This window comes from Chrysochloris asiatica, unplaced genomic scaffold, assembly GCF_000296735.1.
Source record: "Chrysochloris asiatica unplaced genomic scaffold, ChrAsi1.0 scaffold00142, whole genome shotgun sequence".
Taxonomy (NCBI): domain Eukaryota; kingdom Metazoa; phylum Chordata; class Mammalia; order Afrosoricida; family Chrysochloridae; genus Chrysochloris; species Chrysochloris asiatica.
In genome coordinates, this window is record NW_006408660.1 from 3,482,780 (window position 1) to 3,498,648 (window position 15,869).

The 15,869-nt window shown below is 40.5% G+C and overlaps 1 protein-coding gene across 1 annotated transcript in view; it reads right to left on the reverse strand.

Moving 5' to 3' along the window:
• The window catches only part of HECTD4 (HECT domain containing E3 ubiquitin protein ligase 4), a 139,619-nt gene that overhangs the window by 68,430 nt on the left and 55,320 nt on the right, over window positions 1–15,869 (reverse strand). The window contains exons 29-38 of the mRNA XM_006870461.1: window positions 14,263–14,398; window positions 13,988–14,129; window positions 13,725–13,891; window positions 10,464–10,610; window positions 9,611–9,795; window positions 7,728–7,881; window positions 6,259–6,539; window positions 5,831–6,020; window positions 3,701–3,782; window positions 404–606 (exon numbers count right to left, since the gene is read on the reverse strand). Coding sequence (XP_006870523.1) covers window positions 404–606; window positions 3,701–3,782; window positions 5,831–6,020; window positions 6,259–6,539; window positions 7,728–7,881; window positions 9,611–9,795; window positions 10,464–10,610; window positions 13,725–13,891; window positions 13,988–14,129; window positions 14,263–14,398 — 1,687 coding nt within the window. The remainder of the gene's footprint in view (window positions 1–403; window positions 607–3,700; window positions 3,783–5,830; window positions 6,021–6,258; window positions 6,540–7,727; window positions 7,882–9,610; window positions 9,796–10,463; window positions 10,611–13,724; window positions 13,892–13,987; window positions 14,130–14,262; window positions 14,399–15,869) is intronic.

Below are 15,869 nucleotides of genomic sequence, written 5' to 3' on the forward strand. Positions count from 1 at the left end.
TAGCCCTATTAAGATGTTTATGTGCACAGTTGCAAGAGTGGAGAAATTTTTCTTGAAAGAAGTAAAGGCAGTAAAATTAATGTTTACTAATATTTAAAAAAAAGACAGTGGTGTTCCTGGTTGTAGACTTTGTAGAAAAAACAATGCTCTGGTTGTAAATGTCTATTTGGCCAGCACATCCTTACTCTGATTACACAACCACAGAACTACCTAGATGAGCAGTACTCAAAGATCCCTCATACTCGGCCCTGAGAGCAATTACTACCACAGACAGGGATTATTCCCTCTAGGCCTTATTTCCAGAAGGCCAAAGGGATGGTATAAAACTAGATACTGCAAAACAAATCCACCATAGTAATTACGAGAAAGGTGTGGAAAGGTTCTACTGGGTAAAAGATTTTACCTTGCAAGGTCAGAGTTCCTCTCCCGGCAAATGGAGGTTTGGGCGGTCTTCTTCTTGTCTCCTGTGGATAGTCCACTCACTGTCTCTGGGTTGACTGACTCTACAGGTGGCCCAACACTGACAATGAGGCCTGATTGTGCCCACTTGGTTGCCTTCCGAAGAGCAGCTACTGCCTCCTCTGTAATCACTTCACAACAGCCACCCTGGGCATCAGTTTGAACACAGGATATTTAGTTCACCTTCTCAGTACCATATTTTTCTTTTTTATATATCTTATTGAGTTTTAGGTAAAAGTTTACAAAGCAAATTAGGTTCTCATTAAATGATTCTTTTTTTTTTTTTTTTACATGTTTTATTGTGAATTATGTGATAGTTTACATGGGAGAACATTAGCTTTACTAACTGAGTCTTATATAGATTGTTCCATAACGTGGATTACAATTTTCAGTGTGTCAGCATTCTCATTATTTTCATTCTTTTTGTTCTGTTTCCATTGATCTAGCTTCCCTGCCACTCGTTGACTTTTTTATCTCTGCTTTTGGGTAAATGTTGACCTTTTTTTTCCTTATGGTTGAGCGCTTAAGACAACATATTCCTCAGATTGATAGTTTATTTTTTAAGCCAATCTATTATTGGGTTGAAAGGAGACTTTTAGAAGTATCTTTCACTCCAGGTTTTGTTCATAAAAGTCTCCTTTCAATTCAATAATAAATTGGCTTTTAAAATAAGTAATATATAGCCTCTGGGGGTTCCTTTAATCTCTGTCAGTCTAGTAAGCACAGTCATTGATAGCAATTTGAGTTTTGCGCTACATCTTTCTCCTATTCTATCCAGAACTTTCTATTGTATCCTGGTCAGAATGGTAGCCAGGCACCATCTAGTTTTTCGGGTCTCAGGCTACTTGTTCTGTGGGATACTTTCTTCTCTGAGCCTTTAGTTTCCTTCTCTTTTGTTCCAGAAGGGAAGAGATCAATAGTTGTATATTAGATGGCTACTTGCAAGCATTCAAGACCCCATACACTACTCACCAAACTAGAATGTGCATTATCTTTATATACTAAATTATGCTAACTGACTGAGTTGTTCCATGAGATTATGGTCTCAAGCCAATCCCAAGAGGTATTTGGCTATGTCTAGGATACTTTTGTAACTGTGCCCCCTATGAGCTTTATTATATACTAATATAAATATATACATGTAGCACATCTCAATATAAGGAGCTCTGGTAGCGTAGTGGTTACAAATCAGGCTGCTAACCTCAAGGTCGGCACTTCAAAACTAACAGCTGTCCTGCAGGAGAAAGGTGAGGGTTTCTGCTCCCGTAATGATTTGCAGCCTTGGAAACCCGGTACAGGGTCACTATGAGTTAGAACCAACTCCATGGTACTTAACAACAATAACAACGTCCCAATATGCATATTCTTATGCCTACAAATATATTTACCTACGCATGTGTGTGTACTCACACATACCTTCCTATACACATCTACCATAATAAACAAGGTCAGCAGTTTGAGTCTACCAGTCACTCTGTGCAGGGAAAGCTGAGGCTTTCTGTTCCCATAAAGATGTACAGCCTCGGAAACCCTATGCAGAATCTCTGTGAGTCAGAACCGACTTGGTGTCACACAACCACCATCAATAACAACCACACATCTGGCATACATATTGTAAATATACCAATCATTTTGGCTGTTCATTACAGTTGCTGCAAAATTGTGTATGTTGTAATACTGAATACAACTGTCTTTTATTCTTGCGTTTCTCTCAGTGTCTTCATTTACTTTGGTCTAGTTGTGCTGGCATTTCCTACTACTGTCAATTACCTGGTTGAAGCCTACCAACCGCTCCTTGGAAACCCTGTACAGGGTCATTATGGGTCGGAACTGACTTGACGGCACTTAACAACAACAACCACCTTGCTCATCACCAGAAATAACAGGTATCTTTAACAACAACTATCTAGCAGGACTCCTGGGGGCGGTGCTGATCCTAACAACAACAACCACCTTGCTCATCACCAGAAATAACAGGTATCTATAACAACTATCTAGCAGGACTCCTGGGGCGGTGCTGGAGGATCAGCACTGGATTTCGAACCATAAGGTCCGACAGTTCAAACCCACCAGCTGTTCCTTGGAAACCCTATACAGAGCCACTGTGCGTAAGAATTGATGATGCTGAACAACAACAAAATTATCTAGCAAGTGACTCCTGCTCCCACATACTACATATCCCCACCACCAATTACCCAAGCAATTCAGGTTTGACTTTTAAAACTCAAAGAATAAAACACTGTATGTAGAAAGTTAAATTTCCATAAACACTCTAGGCCCTGGCCCGGCCAGAGTTCACTGCTAGTCCTCTAGATGTTTTCCACACACATTCTAGCACACATCACTATGGGGTTGCGCTGCAGTTTTTCAGTTATCAATATAGCATGACCATTTTTCCAAATCAGTATTTATAAACCCATCTCAATATTTTTAAGACACGCAAAATATCTTTTTCTTTACAAATATCACAATGTCTTAAACCAATCCTGTATTTATTGGGTACATGGATTAAATTTTGTTTGGTTTCTCAAACAAAATTGAGATGAACATATTGTGTGTCTACTTCTGGAACTTGAGAATGCCTATTGACGTCACCTTGACAGTGATGGCTATTAGCAATCTTTCTTAACTTTACTGTCTGGCAGGTGAGAAATTATATCTTTCTGTTCCTTTCATTCCTTTATTTAATTAATCATGAGCCTGAGCATCTTCTTCTGTTTTTATGGCTATTTGTCTTTATTTCTTATTATCTGTTATTCTCTTAATGACCTTTCAAACTATTTTCAGACTTTAAAACTTTCTTAAAAGAGCTCAGAAAAAACTTCTAAGTCAAAAAGTGTTCACTTTGCCTGAGGTGGAGGCACAGACGATGAACCGGAGAGATGGAGCAGCTGGGGACTTTAGACCCAGAGAGGGAGAGAGGTTGTGTGCTGACGACCTGGGGGCAGGCTTGCAGGGTATACCCTTTGGTTGGTTGATGATGCATGGAGGGGATTGTAACCATGGCAATGAAACGATATACGATAGAAGGAATGTAAAACTAATGTTCTCCCATGTAAACTATCACATAAAAAAATGTTCACTTTTTAGTTTGAGCATTAATGACAAATGGCTTTTTGACTAGCTGTCTTTAAAATGGCCTCTTTGTGAGAACTTAACAAGGGATTTTTCTCCTGGAAACCATAGGCATGTGCCTCAATCATAGGTTGTATCAGAGCAGGTCTCTCCACTTTAGGATTACCTTGGTCATGTCGCGATCCATTTTCACAACTTTCTCCATGTTGGCGCCAGTACCAAGTCGGAAGGGCCGTCCTTCTGAGCTACTACAAAAGGGAAGTCAAAGAAAGGAGCAGATTTACAGACACTGTCAAAGATTGGGACTGCCTGCTATAAGGTAACAGTGCCAGGCAGGCCACCATGACATGCTATAAGAGTTTTTAAATCCACAAAGAGAAAATGATTTGCTATTACTTCAAGACAGCACTTTTAGGGTCTGACAAAGCAACTGTTTTTAGAGTTGTAATGATAGCCAATAATCTACACCAAACTGATGTATAAACTAAAGAGCTGAACAAAAATGACAATCTGTACTTATAATAAATGGAGAGCCCAGCATATCGGAGAGCCCGGCACTCATTAAATTATTGAGGAAACTTAATGCCTTGACATGCATGGCTGGTTCTTCCTTTCTAATAATTCAGCTTCCCCAACCTACTAAAGCCAACTCTCTAAACAATCTCTCACCCAATTTGATCTATGACATTTTGCAATGCTCAAGACTGTTCCTTGGAGATTACTTCATCTCAGCACTGACCTACCCTGACCCTGCTTAGTTCATGTCATCATCTCATTAGTTCTTTCAGTTGCCATAATGGGAGACAAGGGATCCAATTATGGGATGGCAACATCTCCAAATCACTCTTCCATCTGATACATAAACTGCTACCTGTCCTAAATTTGTGGTGGAAGAAGGCCTGCCGGTTGTCCTGGCTCTCACTAGTAGGTCTCTCTAGGTTTGTAATATGTGGGCAATGATTATAACTTTATTCCTTGCTGAACAATGAAGTAAATACTCAATGAATTCAAGATTTTTTAAAGTTTCCTTATGTCTCCACCTCACAGTCAGTATTCTCCTACAATTTCCTAGTGGCTGAAAGATGCAAATAAGCAAGCCCAACCTTCAGTATTCCTTCTCAAAGCTCAAGGAACATTATAGACTTTCCAAGGGATGCAAACAATATATTCTCAGTAGGGCTTTAGCCTTCTGTTGGGTTTGGAGACAGAGTTCTGCATTATGGTAAAGTGCTTGGGCTCTGTGGTCACAGAAGCTTATGTTTACATTTCAGTTCTGCCTCAGTTTGTTCATGTGTAACAGCAGAAATGACAGAACAGTGCCTATCTCCTAGGGACATTAAGAGGGCTGAGTCAGGAGATGCACATGAGGGGCTTACTTAGCACGCAGTGCCTGCTGCATGGTTAGTGTCATGGTTTGAATTGTATCCTGAAAAAATATATGTTAACCTCGCTAGGCCATAGTTCTTAATGGTTTGGCAGTTATATAATGATGCAAGTATCCCTATGGTGTGATCTGATGTAAGGGGATTAGGGTGGGATGCAATACCCTTAATCAGATCACAGCCCTGGTCCATGTAAGGGCAGTTTCCCTGGGGGTGGGTGGGGGTGGGAGGTGGTCTGCATCATCTTTTGTCTTATAAGAGATGATCGGAGAGAAGCAAATAGAGAGAGAGGGACCTCAGTATCACCAAAAAAAGAAGAGCCAGTAGCGTGTCTTTTGGACCTGAGGGCCTCTCTTCATTGTGAACCTCCTAGGCCCAGGGGAAGACTGATGCCAAGACACATGGAGATCTCTAAGGGACACCAAACACATACAGATGTTGAAAGGAGATAGAACCTTCCTCTAGAGGCAACAGAGAGAAAGTTCCCCTTGAGCTGGCACCCTGAATTTGGACTTTTATCCTCCTAAAGTGTGAGAGAATATATTTGTTTGTTAAAGTCACCCACGTGTGATATTTCTGTTATTGCGTCACAAGAGAACTAAGACAGCTCCACTTGTGGTATCTCTGCTGTACTAGCACTAAGTAACTAAGGGAGTCCTGGTATGGTGCTGTAGGATAAGCACTGAACCACAAGGTTGCTTTGAACTGCATGGCTGGCATTCCTATGACTCAGAACTGACTCGAAGGCACTTAACAACAATAATATGAGTCAGAACTGACTTGCTGGCACTTAACAACAACAGCAGCAGGTAACTAAGACACCATCCACTTGTGGTATTTCTGTTACAGCAGAACTAGTTAATGAAGACAGTTAGTGCCTGATGACCAGTAGTTATTACAATCATTACAGTCACCTTAGTAATGGCTGGAGAACTTCATGGGATGACTGGTCTTCCCGCTTGTGAATAAATATGGAGAGCTTGCCATCCACTGCTTCACTCTCTTCTCCAGGATCTTTATCTCCTTTTAAGGAATTTTTGGGACTGCTTTTTGTCAATGTGGTATCAGGTTCAGAAGCAGTAGGAGAAAGAACTGTCTGACATCCTTTAGGAAAAAAGCAAAAGCCTTTTCAAGAAAATGCTTTTCTTTTCTTATGCTTTTCTATTGCTGCAGCTCTCTCCCATCCCCATGTGAAAAACACTGACTTTGGAATCACTCTGCTTGATGGCACCTGGGCTCCTTCTCTTTTACCAGAGGAAGCACAGTTGCAGTTGTGGACAAGGTAGGTCTCTCAGACAGACTGTCCACAGGAAGTCCACTTCTCCATCCGGGAGTTCCTTACCTGGGACCACATAATCTGCCAGCTTTGCCAAGAGCAGTGATGCAATCTTCGAAGCTGGGTCACTGGGATCCTCCTGTTCACTGTTTAAGGAGGGAACTGAGTAGCTCCATGGTGGGAGCTCCACATTTCCACAGTCTTCCACGCTCATTAGCGGGAGGGCTGCCCGGCACAGCTGCAGAATGATGAGGACCAGCTTCGGAGACGGGCGTTGGTCAAGGAGTAGGGAGAGGAGTTTGGACACACAGGCTGGCTGGCTCAGGATGGCTTTACCGATGTGGCTCCTGGCAAAGAAAGAAGAAAAGGTAACAATGCTAGGAATTTTGAATTACAGAACCTTAGAAGCTCCCTAACATAGAGCTAAACAAAGTGATGACACCAGATTTCATGAGGAAGACAGGGGCTGACAATATGGTTTGATGAAGTAGAATTAAGTGTTTTTGTAAACATGATGAGAGCTCATCATTGACCAAGTATACTTAAAAAATGTGATTTTTTAGTATTTTCTTACTCCTCATGCTTATTTAGTTGAAATCCTATAGCTTAACATGATTCATAAGGAGCCCTGGTGGAGTAATGGTTGTGTTTGACGGCTAAGTGAAAGATCAACAGTTTGAATCCACCTGCTGTTCAATGGGAGAAAAGAGCTGGTAACTCTACTCTGTCTAGGTCTAGTCTATTCTATACGGTAGTTATGAGTTGGACTCAACCTGATGGCACAAAACTATAAGAGTGTGATTCATGGAGCACTAAGAAGGAATCTTGGTGTGGCATTGTAGGATAAGTACTTGACCACAAGGTGGGTTTAAATTGCAAGGTCCGTGGTTCAAACTCACCAGCTGCTCCTTGGAAATCCTATACAGGGTCGCTATGAGTCAGAACTGACTTGATGGCACTTAACAACAACCACCACCAAGGTAGAAATCTAAACTATGAATTTTCTTCCATTCTAGTCTTGCATTCTTTTTAAATAAGTGGTTCAAATTCAAAGATATCATACAATGTCATATAGCCTCAACATTCTCAGATCTGCCACAGCTGAATCCATTACATTTCACTAAGAAATATAAAAGATGTAGAAGCAGAAAAGTATGATGGGGAACAAACTTTTGCATCATGGCTCACACACGACACAGTTTTTTTTCTTTTAAAGACAAAGCAGGAGAAAGTGAGGTCCTGAAGGATTATCCTTTTATTTTGCTATAAGGGGTAAGGATTTGGGTTATTGAATGCAACTGCATTCCCTCAAAAGAAACTGTTATTTTATGATCACCTAAACAATGCTCATATTTTGTAACTTAAGTTGTTATTTTGTTTCAAAGGCTTTATTCTCTATTATTTCTTCTTGAGGTAGGAAGGTGTCAAAAGGGCTTAGTAATTTAGATGTTTAAGAAGATCACTACCACAAGAAAAGCCTAGTAACTGAAGAGGAAAGTCAACTCCCCTCAAAGCTCTGGATTGGGCCATCATACCTGGAAAGATCATTGAGAAGACTGAGGACATCCTGAAGGGCATCATTCCCAGCAGCCTGGTTGCCACAGCACTCGGTGGCTCGGGCAAGATGGTTAGTGAGCAGGCTAGACACCTGGCGAGCCAGACCAGAGTGTACCGCCTCTGTGGAGCCGCCTTCATAAGTACAAAAAGAAAAAGCACAGTGAAACATGTCCTGTACTTTGACCAATTGTCTCTGTTTTGCGCAGTATTTCATTAACGATCCATTCAGTGCCTCAGTGTTAGATAAAATCCGCACATAAGAAAGTTAACAATTATTTGAAAAATCCTTCAATGTTGAGGGGGAAACACTGTCCTTAATTAAAACAATATAATTTATCCATAAGTAACCAAGGAACACACTTTGATTGAATGGGAAGAATGATTTTACTGGTGATGAAAACAGCTTGATTTTTAACTCCTAACCGACCTCTTCTCAAATATAAAGACCGTTTGGAATCCTTTTATCTTCAATGTAGTTCCAGGGAGCTCCAAGCATCCCTTGTACAAGCCACACAGATTATTTACCATTTCCTGAACTTCCCAGGAGCTCTGGATTGGATCTTTGAATCTAGCACTCCTTCAAGAAAAATTCATACATCACCTACTCTGGAAAGTTTCCCACTTTCTGGGTTTCTCTGAGTTACCCACTTTCAAAGTATAATATAATCCCTAATAGCCACATGTGATGATATAAGAATTCCATAGTCAGTCATTTACAATGGAACTCTAAGTGTCTGGAACTGTAGGATAAGCACTGGACCACTAACTGAAAGGTTGGTGGTTCAAACCCACCAACTACTAAACCCTATGCAGGGTTGCTATGAGCCAGAACTGACTCCAAGGCTACTTATCAACAATACTAATAATATCAGTCCAAAAACCAAATTTAAAAATTGTAGTATTTATACTTAGTGTACTATAATTTGTATACAATAAGGTATGAGGGAGGCTTCAAAAAGTTCATGGAAAAATTCCACTCTCTTTTAATTCCATGTTTCCATGAACTTTTTGAATCTCCTCATACGTATTAACTATGTGAGACTGCACTTTGTATGCACCTTGACTATGACCTTGGTTTTACTGTAATCCTTGTTCATGTTCTACTTCACTCACTGAACCAGGTCTTAAAGGGAAGAACAAAGTTTTTCTTCAGCTTCTAGCATATGAACAGAATCTTTTCAAATTGGATTGGTAACTAAAATCACAGTTTAGAAATACAACCTTGAAAAACCATTTCATAAAAACATTTATTTGAAGATTGTTGGCAGTACTGACCAGAAAAAATTTTCTGGAGTTAGTATACAGCTTCAAGGAACTCTGGTAGTGTAGCTGTCACAAGTTGGGCTACTAACCTCAAGGTCAGCAGTTTGAAATGACCAGCTGTTCCACAGGAGAAAGATGAGGCTTTCTGCTCCCGAAAAGATTTACAGCCTCGGAAACCCCATGCAGGGTTGCTATGAGTCAGAACTGACTCCACGGTATACAATGAACAACCAGCACCAGTATACAGCTTCAGGGTGCAAGGACACTGTATCATGTCATGCAATCGTTATTGGTTTTCACAGAACCATACTGATGAAAGGCCCTCATAAAGTCATTAATTTAGTCTATAATTTCACTTAGCTCCCCCTTCTCTCTATCCGGAGTCCTGGTGTGGCACTGTGGGTTAATGCGCCAGACTGCAAAGCTGTTTGTACTGTAAGGTTGGCAGTTCAAGCTCACCAGCTGCTCCTTGGAAACCCTATACAGGGTCACTATTGGTCGGAACCAACTTGACGGCACTTCACAACAACAACATCTCCATCCAATGCACATACTTTTAAGTACATGGATAGAAGAAATCTCTAGACATACTTCTTACCTTCTTCTTTTTCCCACTCCACACAGCGGTTGGCGAGCACCTGGAAGGCTGCCCAGGCCATGGTGGCTACCTTCTGCTTCTTGGTTTGTTTTTCACTACAGCTGGACTCAGTCTGACTACTCAAGCTACACAGTCGGTCCATGAGTTGGACAAGGCCACTGCGGACCAGGCACTTCTCTTCACTCCTAGGCAGAGGGGAAAATGTTGTAGGAAATAAATACAACTCTCCCTGAAGGTCCAGGTTACCAAAGGGGCATAAGACATGTCTCTATAGTTCTCTGTGTAAAATGTAAGATACTATCATGTACAATTAAACACAAGCTTTTTAAACTCATGTTGGTTTCCTTTATAAGTAAGGGACCACAAATACTGGTTGTTCATATAGAACAGCAAAATAAAAATCAATAGCATAAACTTAAGGTTGCCATAATAGTAAAAATGATGTATATTTCATAGGAAGGGAATTCAAAGAATGATAGCCTGAGTGCTTGACATTTCTAAACTATGAATCAAGCAAGCTAAGAAGACAAGTGTACACATGAATTTTTATTTTTATTTATTTATTTTTGCTAAATTATAAGTAATGTCCTAGGGAACTTTCATTTTCCTTCAAACTTGTTCTTCTTCAGAGTATAATGTAATCTCTTAATGGCTCCATAAAATGATGCAGGAACTCCATAATCAGGAATTTACATAGCAGCTTTAGGTGTCTGTCAGTAGGCCAATTTGTTTAGTCAGATTAATAACTTCATTAGACAATCAATGCCTAAATGCATTTTTTTTTTAACTAAAATATTTAATCAACTTCACTGAAGTATAACTTACACACAATAAAAGGTATTTCCTTGCTTACCTGGTGTAAGGTATGGTACATAAGAGACCGATGCTATTTGCACATGCAATAGGGTACCGAGCACACAAAGACACTACAGAGGTCATGGTCTCTCCGAAGGCTTCCTGAACCTGTTCAACCATTCCACCACAGGTAAGTTCTTCAATTCTATGACACAGAAACAAAACCACAGGCTTCCTGAACCATGTCAAGATCAGTGAAGGTGAATCTTGGAGATAATGGAACTGAATGTTTTTCAATCTGCAGGACTACAGAAAACTGTTGGGCAGAATTTCTAGAAATGCCTCAAAGACAATGGACTACACTTAAAAGTCGTGGAAATCAGGGTTTGGTAAAGTTAAACAGGTTTATCGACTGCAAGACTTTTCAGAACCTTTAATAAGACAAGTCTATGGTATTTTCACAGAGCTCTGGCAGTGTAGTGGTTACAAATCGGGCTGCAAACCGCAAGGTCAGCAGTTCAAAACTACCAGCTGTTCTGCAGGAGAAACATGAGGCTTTCTGCTCCCATAAAGATTTACAGCCTTGGAAACTCTGTTCAGGGTCACTATGAGTTGGAACAGACTCTACAGCACACAACAACAACAAAATGGTATCTTCAAGAACAAGAAAATGGCACCCAACATTTCCCAGCTTATTTGATAATGCACTCACATTTGCTTCAGCTACATCTATGAGGATAAGTCAAATAGTATTGTTACCATACTTCCAACTCATACATGTATGGGGTTGTTCCAAACAAAATGTGTTTAAAGATATATCTATGATCTATTATGGGCTGCAGACAAGTTCCCTCAGCAATACACTCATTGCTGTTGTTGTTGTTATGTGCCGTGGAGTCAGTTCCGACTCATAGCGATCCTGTACAGGGTTTCCGAGGCTGTAAATCTTTACGGGAGCAGAAAGCCTCATCTTTCTCCCGCGGAACAGCTGGTAGTTTCGAACTGCTGACCTTGCGGTTCACAGCCCGATTCATAACCACTACGCTACCAGAGCTCCTTATTAGGGTGTCTTAAAAAAATAACAACAAAAACAGTTGCATCACAACAGTGGTTTCTGAGGGGATCTGCTAGGACATTCAAGGTAGAGAGGTGAGCTCAGATGGTTTTGGCAACTGTTTTTTGGAATTTCAAAGAGGTTATCTTGATACATTTCCTTGAAGGGCACAGGACAATCACAGGGCTTATTAAGAACAAGTCTTGGGAAAATGGAAAATAGCACTGGTGAGAAGAAGGCCAGGAAAGCTGTGCTGAGGAATTTTCCCATCACGACACTGCTCATTGTTCTAGGGTAGTTTGGTCTGTCCTATGAGAATTTTATTGAAAAACCTTACTCCTTCTACCTTACAGCCCTGATCTTGCCCTTTTAGATTTCCTTTTGTTTCCCCAACTCAAAGAACACTGAAAAGGTATAGGATTTAAGTCCCTGAAGGATGCCAAATGGCCATTTTGAGGTGATATAAATCAAAGCATGCAGAATTCATTGGGGAAGAAATAAAGAGATGGAAATATCACCTTCAGAAATATATAGACCTAAAGGAGACTATGTTGAGAAACAACAGCTTCACATTCTTAGGTTTTTATTTAATGAAGGCTTCTATGATTTTGTAGCAATACCTTTTGACTTTCTCTAGTATAATCCACGCAACACTGAATATAGCAAATGTAATTTGACTAAGCAGAAAACCAAGGCCCAGATAGATTAGCTAATTGTCTTTTTTAAATGCATACTCAGATTGCTAGCAACAAGTTGATATGAAACAGGATTTTCCCAATGCAAAAACACAACATGGAACAAGTAGCCTCTGGCAGTTCAAGTCTGGGACACAGACTTGGAGAAGAATACCTTTTCAACTCTTACCTGAAGATCTTTGAAGCCCAGTCTAAAAACTAGTATAGAATAACAACTCAGGAATAAACTAAAAACCAAACCCTTCAAATTCAACATCTACAATTAAATTGTTAGAGAAATTGATCCAGTAAGACAAATCATGAAACAGAGGTAGAAGAATGCTAACTACAGCACTGTTGTTAATGCAAAACAAAAAAGGAAGAATCGATGTGCCTATCAGTAGGGAATACATTAAATTAAAAAAAGAGGAACATCTATTTGCTGTTGGATAAGTTCTGGACTGCTAACAGCAAAGTTAGCAGTTCAAAGACACCAGCTACTCCCTGGAAACCCTATAGAGGATTGCTATGAGTTGGAACAGACTCAACAGCATTGAAAAAGAACAACAATACCGAATGGAAATTTAAAAACTTCTTAAAAATGACAAAGTAGATCTACATGTATTAACATGAAAAGGTAAAGCTATCCATGATATATTGAGTAAAACAACATGAGCTACAGAAGAATATGTATAATTCGATCTTCTTGTGTGCTGTCTAGTCGGTTCCAACTCATAGCAACCCTGTATAGGGTTTCTAAGAGTAGATGGTGGGTTTGCACTGCTGGCCTGGCAGTTAGCAGTTCAGTGTTTTATGGTACAGCGCCACACTAGGGCTCATAATATGACTTTAATTAAATAAAAATAATAAAATAAAATAATTATACATGCCTATGTAGATGATGTGGCACTGTGGCTTAAAAGTGCAAGGTCGGTTTGAACCCCAAGGTTGGTGATTCAAGCTCACCAGCCAATCCTTGGAACCCCTATAAGGGGTCACTATGATTCAGAACCGACTCGACAGCATGTAACAACCACATGTGTATGAAGAAGTCCACAGGATAAACACTCAAACTTAAGGACGGTTTGAACTGCAAAGTAGGTGGCTCAAACTCATCAGACACTCCTCAGAAACTCTACACAGGGTTGCTATGAGTTGGAACTGACTTGATGGCACTTAACAACAACAATAATGTGTGTGAAGGAGTCCTGGTGTGGTGCTGTAGAGTAAGCACTGGATCACAAGGTCAGTTTGAACTGCAAGTCACTTCTCAGAAGCCCTATACAGGGTCACTATGAGTGGCAGCCGATTACATGGCATTTAACAGTGTATCAAGCAAATAGCTCTTCGTATATGTGCCACTGATGTAAGAAGCTCGTGATAAACAGATTGGAATTTAGCAGGGCAGGAGAGTAAATAGACTTTTATATAAACTGAGTGTTTTGTAAAACTATGTACCATATGTTTATAAAAACAAAAATACAGTATTTGGGGGGAAAAGGTCAGCAAATACTACTGCCTATGTTTTGGCCTTTGGAATGGCTTTTGCCTATTCTAGACAGGATAGCATACATTGACAGAAACCACTGACCTGGGTCCTCCCTGAAGGACCATCGTCACTGGGCCCACAAGATGCGTCACCCCTCCTACGCGCACGGCGGCCGTCAGCAGTTCCCGCATGTGCACCAGGGCCTGTTTGCGGGTGTTTCCTCGCCGCCACCTTGTCTGTGCAGCTAAAAGAAAACTGCTGCTGGACACCTGGAATGCATAACAAGGAAATACACTGACTCCTTTCAACTGTCACTGGGCCATTTGTGCTGTGAGTTCATCTATAGGCAACAAAATGTGACATACAGCTTGGTCGGGGTTGGTACCGATGAAAGCAAACAACTGTCCCAGCAAGACACTGTAGGTGGGTTTGTCCCTGCTGTCCTCAATGGCTAAAGACTGAAGGAGTGTAAAGGAACTACTGCGGTGGCTGGTCACGTGGCGCCGCCTTCAGGGTAAGGGGTATGGGGAGAGACAAAACAGTGTTAGATCAACAACAAAAGAGACAAGCTCAGGGGGTTTGTTTGGATGAATGTATTCAGCTGCATGTGGAACTCCAACCTTGGCTATTAGCCATTTACCTCTGATTCGCTCTAGTAAATTCCAAGTCTTCATTACCAATCATTTCCAGGTCAGAAGGAGCCGACATGCTGCGAAGAAAAACAGGCTGCCGGACAGCATGTGAGATCACCTTTGTTTCAGAAGCTGATTTACAAGCTGGAAAAGAAAGGAATAAAAAGGCTACCATTTTTGCTATCCAATTTGTAAGGATTTACAGCAAAAGCTAAAGCCAACACAGAATGACTCAACAATCCAAGTGTATCTTCTACTAACATTCAGCTACCAATCTAGTTAGCACAGAACACTGATGGTTTCCTGGTGTGGTGCTATGGGATAAAGCACTGGACCGCAAAGTTGGTTTGAACCTCAAGGTCAGTGGTTCAAACCCACCATCTGTTCCTTGTATACCCTATACAGGGTCACTATGAATCAGAATTGATTCCATGGCACACAGTAACAAATTTTTTTAAATCCTAAATATTAGGTAATCAATTTTAACTTGCAAAAACTAAAAATCTTTTTATTAAATTGGCTTTTTAAAAGAAAAGTAAAAAAACTCATCTAATTTCATAAACCATCCAGCTTGATTTTAAAGATCAGCATCCTGGCACGTTACTGTGCTGCACACTCAGCAGGGAGCAGCATCCTATCACTAGAGTTAGACGCTTGGGATCATCTTAAACTTCTGATTCCAAATGAGAAGAAGAGTGTTAGGTGATCAGCTGGGATGAAAACAAATTTGTTCATCAGGCAATGGGACTAGAATATACAGACTCTTTCACTTAAGAACATGCTGATACCAATTGTTTCCTCAAGTTCAGAATTAGCATCTCAGGGTTCCACTCAGTGTATGGACCCTACCCTAAGTAGGAACACTCATTGGTTTTCCTAAGAGATACATTTTCACATTAAAAATTAAAATGTAAACAAGAAATGTTAATTCTCAAAAATTCATGCCATTCCACATAATTGGTAAAGACGAAATACAAAATCCATGTCAAGTAAAGAGAAAGAAAATAATGTTATAAGATTCACAATGCTGATTAATTATCTATGCTACTATGAAAATGATAAACCATAAACTAAAAATAAAGGGCACTAGATTGTAAAACAGATGTCACTGGGATCCTGGGAGGAGTCCTGGTAGCACAGGGTTAAACTTTTGGCTTGTACAAACCCACCAGGCACTCAGTGGTTAAACTTTTAGCTGGTACAAACCCACCAGGCACTCAGTGGGAGAAAGATGTGGCAGGCTGCTTCTGTAAGGATTTATCACCTTGGAAACCCTGTGGGGCAGTTCTATTCTGTCCTAGAGGGTCACTGGCTATGAGTTGAGTTGAAATTGACTGGACAAGCAGTGAATTTGGCTGGGTCCTGTGATGCCCCCAACAAATATCTGATATCCTGGTTCCTCCTGTGGAAAACTATTTTGATCTGTCCTGGATCTGGCTGTCTCCAGGAATTAAGATAAAGCTCAGGGAAGTTTCTGGGTATGCTAGACTTCAATTTAGACAAAGCAAAAAGTATGTTGCTACATAGCAACTTCAGCTTATTAGCTGACACACAAAGTGCCACATGAATTCAATCAAAAATAAGTTATTTCTTGAGTGGAAAAACGCTGACATTT